The sequence below is a fragment of the Sinocyclocheilus grahami genome, unplaced genomic scaffold, assembly GCF_001515645.1.
Source record: "Sinocyclocheilus grahami isolate Dianchi unplaced genomic scaffold, SAMN03320097.WGS_v1.1 scaffold1163.1, whole genome shotgun sequence".
NCBI classification, from domain to species: domain Eukaryota; kingdom Metazoa; phylum Chordata; class Actinopteri; order Cypriniformes; family Cyprinidae; genus Sinocyclocheilus; species Sinocyclocheilus grahami.
This window is the reverse complement of record NW_015506342.1, coordinates 262166-272837: the sequence shown is the minus strand read 5'-3', so window position 1 is coordinate 272837 and position 10672 is coordinate 262166. Positions and strand designations below refer to the sequence as shown.

General features: G+C 43.4%; 1 protein-coding gene across 1 annotated transcript in view; it reads left to right on the top strand.

The window, feature by feature from the left end:
- Window positions 1-5892: 5892 nt before the first annotated feature.
- LOC107567483 (reelin) overlaps window positions 5893-10672 on the top strand; it is a 147227-nt gene continuing 142447 nt past the window's right edge. Inside the window, exon 1 of the mRNA XM_016253178.1 lies at window positions 5893-6226. Within this exon, the coding sequence (XP_016108664.1) occupies window positions 6001-6226 (226 nt within the window). The 5' untranslated portion in view covers window positions 5893-6000. The remainder of the gene's footprint in view (window positions 6227-10672) is intronic.

Below are 10672 nucleotides of genomic sequence, written 5' to 3'. Positions count from 1 at the left end.
ACCAGTTCCTCGTTGTCCATACAATGTATTGTTGGCTATTGCTACAAATATCCCCCAGCGACTTAACACTGCTTTTGTGCTGCAGGCTCACATATAGATTTTGGACACCGGAGGGTCAGACAGCGGCTCCTTCCGGAACAACACGCAGATTAAATGTTTTCGTCTATAGTTATGTATCAGTGTTGGAGAGCGTCCATAATCATATCTGCTCATAATGAGGAGGAGGTGACACTGAATGTGCAGCTTCAGGCAGAATCTTTCACAGTTTAACAGGCAGACAGTGATTTGCAAGTGCTTGACATCGGGCCGGTTTACATTTGGAAGACTCATGCATTTTCAGTGGATCAAAGAAATCTGATCATGAAAAAGCAGACTTAAATGGCCTCTGAGGTGCATTCGAGACGGATCAGATCAGGAAAACCACATTCCCGTGACTCGTAAATGGATGTGGCTGTTCAAGCCATGTGTACATTTTATGGTAAACTAATAAATGACGGGAGGAGCCTAATCATTCAGTCCTGTCAAAGTGACCGTTCTTCCGGCCTCTCATCTCCTCCTCTAGTCGTTATATGGGGGTTTTGTTCAGAGTCTCGGGATCGAGCCCTTCATTCATGCACAGAAAGCCAAATTCATGATGTTTACAATGAGTTTTCCAGCCTGGCTCTTAAACACAGTCACAGCGCTTCTGCAAACACACTCCAGTGCTTCTCATTCACGCTGATGATCGCTACAGTATTCTCTCCCGCCAGCGCTGCCTCCTAACACAGGCTTTGATCTCCAAATCAGCTCCAAAATGCAGAACATAATCTGTTGATTCTTGTGAAGTGATTTGGCTTATAGTGTGGGAATTGTATTCTTTTGGAGTCTAAATATCCTCATATACTCTAACTAAAGCGATTTTAAACAACACTTTTCTAAGTCTTGTATATTATTATTCATTCAGTATTTAATGAGTTCATATAAGTTCCTATTGATGGTCTTCTTTGTATAGTTTTTGTTTATCTATATTAACATTTGTGCATTTGGCAGATGCATTTATCCCAAGCAACATTTGACCAGTTCATGCAATCCCTGGGAGTCGAACCCGTGATCTTAGTGTCGCAAGCACCATGTTCTAACGCTTGAGTTACAGGAAAGCTTTTCACTCAGCAGTCTTCTTGAGCTAAACACTTCAGCATCACTCAAACTAAACTACCTGTATCAACTAATCACAGCATTTGATTCCTTTATTTCTCAGGTTTTTGATTGGTAACACCTTAGAATACTGTTCCAACATTAATGAATAACTACAAAGGAACAAATGACTAATGCACTATTAACATTCTAGTAACTACTATTAACTAACAAGAAACTCTGATTAACGATTTAGTAAGTAATAGCGCTCAGTTTAAACTGGTAGTTCACTATTAGCTAGTCAATAACTAAAAAAAATTTCATATATCCTGGAGAACTACTAAGAACTACTGTATACAGGTTCATAATTAATGTGAATTATGCATAATGTATAATTAATTCTAAAGTGAAGATCATGGTAAGCCACTAGTAATGACTCAAGTACTATCAAATCCTTCTAAAGGAGCTACTGATTATTTGGATCAGTATTCTAAAGTGAAAAGCATGACAACTAATATTGGCTGACGTCATTGTAAGCTTTTGAGATGTACAGGTATGTAAGGTTTTGGATAGTAATGACTTAAGTGTTACTACATTCTTCTGAAGAAATTACTAATTATTTGGATCAGTATTCTAAAGTGAAGATCACAGTAACCCACTAGTAATGACAAAAACCTCAAAAGCTTACAATGATTTCAGTCATTACTAGAGAATTAATCATGTTATTCACTTTAGAATACTGATCCAAATATTAGCAATTCCTTCTGAAGTATTTGGTAATACTTTAGTCATAACTAGTGGGTTACCATCACCTTAACTTTAGAATTAATTTTACATTATGCATTATTCATATTTATTATGAACCTGTTCTTAGTAGTTCTTGGGGAGGTTTGAAAAAATTATAGTTACTGATTAGCTATTGCTACAAATATCCCCCAGAGACTTAACACTGCTTTTGTGCTGCAGGCTCACATATAGATTTTGGACACCGGAGGGTCAGACAGCGGCTCCTTCCGGAACAACACGCAGATTAAATGTTTTCGTCCCATAGCTCTCCATACCGCTCTGCTCTACCACTATAGAGAGCCCAGCTTCACAAAGCTCAGTCCACATTCCAGCCGCCTACAGGGCGTTCCAGGACGTGTTCAGCAAGGTCACGGTAACCTATCTTCCACCTCATCGGTCATGGGACTGTGCGATCGACCTGCTTCCTGGGGCCAAATTACCTAAGGGACATGTCTATCCCCTATCGATCCCGGAGCACGCTGCCATGGAGGAGTACATCAAGGAGGGATTACATCAGGGGTTCAACCGTCCTTCCACTTCTCCTGCAGCATCCAGTTTCTTCTTTGTGGCGAAGAAGGATGGGGGCCTACGTCCTTGTATTGACTATCGAGCACTCAACTCACGAACCATCAAATTTTCCTATCCACTCCCTCTGGTGACAGCTTCGTTGGAGAACTCCGTAGTGCCCGGATCGTCACGAAACTCGATCTACACAGTGCCGGCAATCTAATCCGCATTCGAAGAGGAGACGATTGGAAAACTGCATTCATAACACCATCTGGGCACTACGAATACCTGGTTATGCCGTATGGCCTTTCAAACTCACCATCCATCTTCCAAAACTTCATGAATGAAATCTTCCGTGATATGCTCAATCAATTTGTAATCATCTACACTGACGACATTCTCATTTACTCATCCAATCTTGAGGAACACCAACAGCATGTTTTCCAGGTACTCCAATGTCTCTGTGAGCACCACCTTAGCCATATCACCCTGCAGTCCAAGACCGGTTGCCCACTGAAGCTAAGCAGGGTTGAGCCTGGTCAGTACCTGGATGGGAGACCTCATTGGAAAACTAGGTTGCTGCTGGAAGAGGTGTTAGTGAGGCCAGCAGGGGGTGCTCACCCTGTGGACTGTGTGGGTTCTAACACCCCAGTGTAGTGATGGGGACACTGTACTGTAAAAAAGCGCCGTCCTTCGGATGAGATGTTAAACCGAGGTCCTGACTCTCTGTGGTCATTAAAAATCCTAGGATGTCTTTCGAAAAGAGTAAAGGTATGACCTCGGCATCCTGGCCAAATTCGCCCATTGGCCTCTGACCATCATGGCCTCCTAATAATCCGCATATCTACTGATTGGCTTCCTCACTCTGTCTCCTCTCCGCCAATAAGCTGGTGTGTGGTGGGCGTTCTGGCGCACTATGGCTGCCGTTGCATCATCCAGGTGGATGCTGCACACTGTTGGTGGATGAAGAGATACCCCCTCACAATGTAGAGCACTTTGAGTGCTTAGAAAAGCACTATATAGATGTTATGAATTATTATTATTATTATCACCTCTACCTCAAGCAGGAAAAGTGTGAGTTCCATCTAACCACAATTCAATTCCTGGGCTACATTATCACACCAGAGGGAGTCCAAATGGACCAAAACAAGGTGGAAGCAGTGAGGAATTGGCCACAACCCACCACGGTCAAAGAGCTGCAGAGATTCCTGGGAAATTACGACATGGGTAACCGCAAATTACTGGCTATAAAACTCATGCTGGAAGAGTGGCGGCACTGGTTGGAAGGGTCTCAACATCCCTTCGAAGTCATAACTGATCACAAGAACCTCCAATACCTCCGTGAAGCTAAATGTCTTAATCCCCGACAAGCCCGATGGGCCTTATTCTTTACCCATTTCCGATTCACAGTAACCTACCGCCCTGGGCATAAGAACCTCAAAGCAGACGCTTTATCACGACTTCACCAACCAGATTCATCACCAGATAACCCGGAACCCCTTCTCTCACCCACAGTGTTCCCATGTCCAATCACATGGGATGTGAATGACCAAATTTGTGCCGTCACTCTAACAGAACCTGCTCCGCAGGGAGGTCTGGAAGGGAGATTGTATGTACCTACCACTCTATGTCTCACCCTTCTGGACTCCATCCACACTTCTCCGGGATCGGGTCACCCAGGCAGCCAACCAACCCTCTCGCTCCTCCGGAAAAGATACTGGTGGGCCAGCATGGCTCAGGATGTCGCCCACTACGTCAAGGGTTGTTCGGTCTGCACATCCACTCCACGCCATTTACCTGCAGGAAAACTGGTTCCCCTACCTGTTCCACGCCGACCCTGGTCCCACATTGGAATCGATTTCGCCACTGATCTTCCACCCTCTAACGGATTCACTACCATATTTGTTGTGGTGGATAAATTCTCCAAAACCTGTAAACTAATCCCCTTACGTGGATTACCCACTGCTTTGGAGGCAGCCAGCCGAAGCTCTCTTCCAGCATGTCTTTCGACACTTTGGTCTCCCTGAAGATATCGTTTCAGATAGAGGGCCGCAGTTCATAACCAGGGTCTGGCGTGGTGTCTTCCGTCTGCTGGGAGTGTCTGTCAGCCTTTCCTCAGGTTATCATCCCCAAACCAACGGCCAGACCGAACGCAAGATCCAGGAGATCAGGTGGTATCTCCGAGCCTACTGTCACGAACACCAGGACAGCTGGAACCAGTATCTTCACTGGGCCGAGTACGCTCAGAACTCGTTGCGAAAGGAAACGACTGGATGAACACCATTCCAATGCGTACTCGGATTTCAACGGCCACTCTTCCCCTGGACTGGAGAGCCCTCGGAAGTCCCCGCGGTTGACTTCTGGTTCCGTGAGAGCAAGAGGGTATAGGACTCAGCACATGTCCATCTCCAGCAGGCAGTTCGGAGACATAAAGACTATGCTGATGCCTGTCGCGCACCCATGCCTGTGTACCAACCAGGTGACGAGTTTGGCTCTCCACTCGGGATATTCATCTCTGGCTGCCCAGCAGGAAGCTGAGTCCCTGTTATGTCGGTCCTTTCCCTATCACAAAGCAAATAAATGAGGTCACATATGAGCTCCAGTTATTCATTGAGTGAAATGGTTTGGTGAACTCGAGCAGATGTCTGGTCAGGAGTTTCTCATTGTAATCTCCTGGTCATGTTAGTTGCACAGGATTGTACTCTGAACTTTGCAGGACAAGTGTGTGAATTAATCACGAATGTTACAAGTAATTGCTAGAAATCTCTGATCCTTTTTCAAACATTAATGTTTTCTTCTTCAATGTCTCAGATGGCTGGATCATTTCAACAAGAGCAGACAGATGGAGAACGTGTGAAGTTTGTGTGTGTGAGTGAGAGAGTGTGTGTGTGTTACTGGCACAAACTGACTCCGTTTGAGAGACACAGACAAGATGAGAAGGTCTGATTTTAAAGGAAACATTCATGTGAAGGAGAATGAGACCTAAACGGAGAAACAGAGCTGAGAGAAGGCACAACAAAACGAAAGAGCATGAGTGAACGGAGCACAAAGAGAGGGTCCTATCAGAGACGGGAGATGGGGAGAGACAGGAGACGAGGAGGGAGGAGGAGGTGTGATCTTTGGGTGGAAAAGCAGGGAATCCGCTTTGGGGGATGGAGGGAGTTGAGAAGAAAAAGACAAAGGCAGGCTGTCTTGGACAAAACACAGTGCTAAAGAGAGAGACAAATCACTAACACGCAGACATATTAGAATGATTGACAGAAACGAGGCAGGGAGGAAACTGATGAGAGGCAAACGGGGCGCTTTTAGATCAGGAGAGAGGGGAGAGAGAGGGAGAGAGAGAGAGAGAGAGCAAGCGAGGGAGAGAGGGGAGAGAGAGGGAGAGAGAGAGAGAAAGAGCGAGTGAGCGAGGGAGAGAGAGAGGGAGGGAGGTGGGAGGAGAGTGAGGCGGAGGGAGGCAGGGCTGAGCGCTATTTAAGTGTGGGAGCGGGGCTCAGCACCAGGCTCTGCACTCCCCGTGTGTGAAGGGAGTACAGACACACACACACACATACACACACACACACACGCTCTCCTCAAGCTCCTGGAGCAGAGATGTTCAGGGCCGCTCTCGTCTGCGCTCTGCTGCTGCTGTCGGCGGCCGCCGTGGATTTGGGAGGCTCTCCGTCCGGCTTCTACCCGCGCTTCAATCCCTTCTTCTTCTTGTGCACCCACCACGGTGAGATGGAGGGCCCCGGGGCCGAGGGAGGAGGAGAGGTGCTGCTCACCTTCCAGATCCACGGGAGCCCCGGCGCATATGTCCCGGGACAGGAGTACCAGGGTGAGTACTGAGCTCCGGCGGATCCGAGACCTCGTTAATACAAGGGGCATTCTCCTTCCTTCTGCAGTAAACTTGGGAAAGAGTACACACAAACGTTTAAAATGTGCTTCGCATCTCAGTGAAGTCAAAATAATAACATCGCTGAATCGAAACGGACATGGTAAATAAAACAAAGATTAGTGGAGTCATTTTACACTATTTCAGTCTTTCTACTTCAAAATGTTTCATTCAGTGTGTTTCTTTGTAATTATTTATCAAAGTAAATCCTACACCAGGACTTTTCAGGTAGATCAGGTTAAAAATGGCTCTTCAAGGTAATAATCGCAGGTGAACACTTTTTATCATTTTAAGGGTCTCTGTAACAGTGTTATTTCAGTATAATTTATATACTATTACAATTATACTAATATTTTGAATCAGCTTTTATTTTTATATTTTCTGTTTTTAGTTAAAGTCTTTTTTTTGTCATTTTTAGTAGTTTTTGTTTGTTTTGCATACATATCTGTGTCTATATAGTTTTTATTATTATTATAGTTTTATTATTATAGTAGTTTAGTACAGTTAAGTTAAATGAGAAAGAAATGTTGCCTCGGCAGCTAGCAGAAATATACATATTTTTAATAATTTATTTTATTTTGTTTAATTTTTAAAAAATGGTTTTAGTCATTTTAGTTGTCTGTTTTAGTTTTTAGGTAACTCTAACAACCCTGGTCTGAGAAAAAAAAAACTTTTAAAAGCACATTTCATTGCAGGTAAGGATGCAAAAGCACAGCTGCTGCGTGTGAAAACAGATTGCAGTCTGTGTGTGAGTGAGATGATTGTGTTTATGTAACTGAGCACAAGTATTGATGTGAAGTTGAACGGCTCTATTCCACTTTTCTCCGTTCTTCTGTGCCGTGTGATCCCAGCGCTCATGTGTGGGTGGTTTATCCTGAGGCCAAAACTGCTAGATTCTCACAAACAACTCACAAGAGCACAACAGGTGCAGCGCAGCCACAGTATATGTGAATAAGAGAGACACTCTCTGGATCAACACATTACACGCAACTCCTGTAATCAAGACAGTCACACTCTGCTCATGTAAACACAAAGCTGCAACATAAAGTGTAGAGGGATGCCACAGGTCTCGGTTTTCTTAATTTTACTGTCACAATATCTGAAGCGCTGGATGTAAAGCGTGCGAGAGCCTTCGTTTAAACTCTGCTTTCTGCTGGTGCTTTGATGCTTGTGAAGAGCGGCCGCTGTTCTTTGTGTGAGGAAAGAAGCGTGAGGTCTTGTGTTCTCAGCTTTATCTTTCTTATCCAGACCTGCGAGATCTTCAGGGACGTGTTGGTTCTCAAACACGCGCCTGCGTCTTTGTGCGTTCGGGGGTTGTGAGGATTCTGGGGATTAATGGGGATGGAAGGCTGAAAGACAAAGAGAACAAGCCAAAGTGCTGCACATTTATAGTGTGTCAACATTCTGGAAATAAATACGCAGATAATCGTGCTGAGAGACTGAACAGGACAGACAGAAACACGTTCACAGAAAACTTTGAAAAATAAGGTGGATATTTTAATCAGAATTACAGCGCTCTGTTGGTGGGACGCACGTGTGCTCATTGACTGAAGCCTGTGAAGTTTAACAAGACCACTGTCCTTTAAGCAGAATGGAAACACTCGTGTTACTTTTTAACATTTACAGACGGATACAAGCTGCAAATGTAAGTTATGTGCTGGGAAAACACAACTCGAAAGCATTAAAGCGCACTTGTGTCTGTGTGTGAGTGTGTGAGTGTGTGTGTGTGTGTGTGTGTGTGTGTGTGTGTGTGTGTGTGTGTGTGTGTGTGTGTGTGTGTGTGTGTGTGTGTGTCTGTGTCTGTGTCTGTGTGAGTGTGTGTGTGTGTGAGTCTGTGGACTACACAACGAACGTTGTTGATTATGAAACCAAAGCTGAGTAAACACAGTCTGTGTCTGTGTTTCTGTGTCTGTGTCTGTGTGAGAGAGAGAGTGTGGTTTGTTTGAATATGAGGAAGCATGTAAATAATGGCGAACTAATCATATGCCATTTAGTTATGTGTATGATGAAGCTGATAAAAGTTTAAATGATGACAATAAGAAATTATGCATTTTTCAAAATCAATTCTTTCTTATAGAGCCTGTTTTATTTAGTTTACTCATAAATGTTAATTAATGTGTTAAGTGTATCTAGCATGTAGATAAGGTGGCCGTTATTTACACATAGTTAAAGTTGAAGTTGCTCTTCAGTGGTTCTTTATTAGTTCATTAAAAGAGACAGACCATAACTGCACTCTCAGTTAACCTTTTTTTATTGTTACCAACGTTTGGGTGACAAGCCTATGTCAAGGAACAATTTTTACAAAAAGGAGAACAATATAAAAACAGGAAATACTAACAGGTGCTTTCACTAATGACTTGTTCATGTTGAAGTGAATATTCATTCAGGATCATGTACCCTTATTATAAAGTGTGAGTAGTCTTATTTTCATTATATTTCAATATTTTAACAGCTGGGGCATCTGCATTTGGATTACGCATATTCTGAATGCATCTTAGATTTACAAAAATTGTAGTCAGAGTAAAATGTAGTCTCTAATAAAGTTTTTTTTTGTAAAAATAAATAAGTGAGGTTTGTCTTTAGGCTCAGGGGTTCCTCTGAACACAAACCCCTCTGATGAAGAGTTACTCAATGCTGGAAACTGAGTTCAGCGCAGTTTTTGAAACATTCTGTATAGTGACAGAACAATCAATCATACAGAGAATATTATTTCCATATGCTGGACGTTTTGTGGCAGAACCGCCTGGTGTTGGTTGATCTTACTTGCGAAACACTAAAAGAATGAATTTCTTCAATAGAGGAATGCACTCCAGTGTAACCGAGCTGTGGCTGATGTTTGCATACTCTGTGAATGAGTGGAATATAGATAATGTGCTAATGTGCAGCATTGAGCTCATAAAAACTGCAGTTTGAAATATCAGACCTAAGAAGGGCCGCGCCAAAAGCAAGGCAGGTGAAAGCGATGTACTATTCTCTTTTATCTCGTCTGTGCTTTTGTTTCACACACAGATCTTTTCTCTCACAGGAATCATGTTTTTCAGATGTGTGCGCTGAAAATGTTCTATTGCACTTAAATTAAAACCGAATATTTCCCAAGGATCCTTTTGAAATTTCCTAATAGATTTAGCATTAGTTTGTGACAATGATGCATGTGTTATCAACCAGCTAATCAGCTGAAACATCTGGTTTACACCTGCTCTTAACATCTGTTTCAGACGCTGAATAAACTAAAGTCCAAAATCGTCTCTAATTCAGCCACACTGGGCGATGGTCAAAGCCTTCATCTGTCAGTCAACTACTGAGCTAAAACACGGTTAATAAACATTGCCACACACACACAAAACAGCTGTGCTTTGTGCTGACTGAAGATAAAGAAAAACACAACACAAGCCCTGGCTGAGTTTCTCTGTGTTTCACAATGAAATTCCCAATAGTTTCCTCAGCGTGTTTGGAGTGTGTTTATGGAACAGAGTTCTGGGTGTTTAGTGACTGTGAGAGTTTTATCTGTCCGTGAGGATTAGATGCAGCTCTGGAGAAGGAAATGTTCTGGCTTGTGTGGGTGTGTGTCAGGGGTCCAGAAGAGCCAAATGACCTCATTTCCTGATTTCTGCGAGAGACAGTATTTTATCAACAGGTGTAAGGTTATCTGTCTGTCTGTCTGTCTGTCTGTCTGTCGTCATTGCATTGCAAGTTTTAACTGTAAACTGCTTCAGCGTTTGAGCACATGGAAGTGATTACAGTCTTCTTGCTGAGCGCAGGCATTCAAGCTCGTGCTGGCAGAGATCCCGAAACGAATAATCCTGAAAACTCTCATTTTTTCCCTCTCATAAATGCTTGTTAGTTTTGTCATTTTCGATCACGAGGAAAGAGAAAAGCAACACAGCAGTGCAAATGGATTGGGTGTTTTTTTTAAAAGAGGGGTTAGAGTAGATTTATTTGCATAACGCAACGCATTCTCTGCTTATCACGCTCCCAGAATCCCTTTCCCTCAGCGTCACTCTGTGGGAGCGTAAACACAGGGGAAATCTCACAGGGATGAAGCTTCAGTGACTGAAGACTGTCACTGACTCCAGTAGCTCTTCTCGCTATTTGAATACTGTCAGTGCATTTCATGAATACATTTTTCGATTGCAGGAAACAGTCCACAAAATACAGTTCACCTTCAGTTCATGTGTTTAACTCCCCAGTGTGCATCTGTGCACTTTCACAAATCAATGGTAGCCGTTGGTCAGAATTGTTTGTTATTGACTTGACCTTTCAGCTTAGAAAATAAACCTCAGTGATGCTCTTGTGTCTGAATGTGAGCAAGTCCCTGCATCCGTGTTCAACATCCAGTTACAGGCTTTCCCAGGAGAGCGGGAGCTGCTGTAGCAGCACAGGGAGGCATTC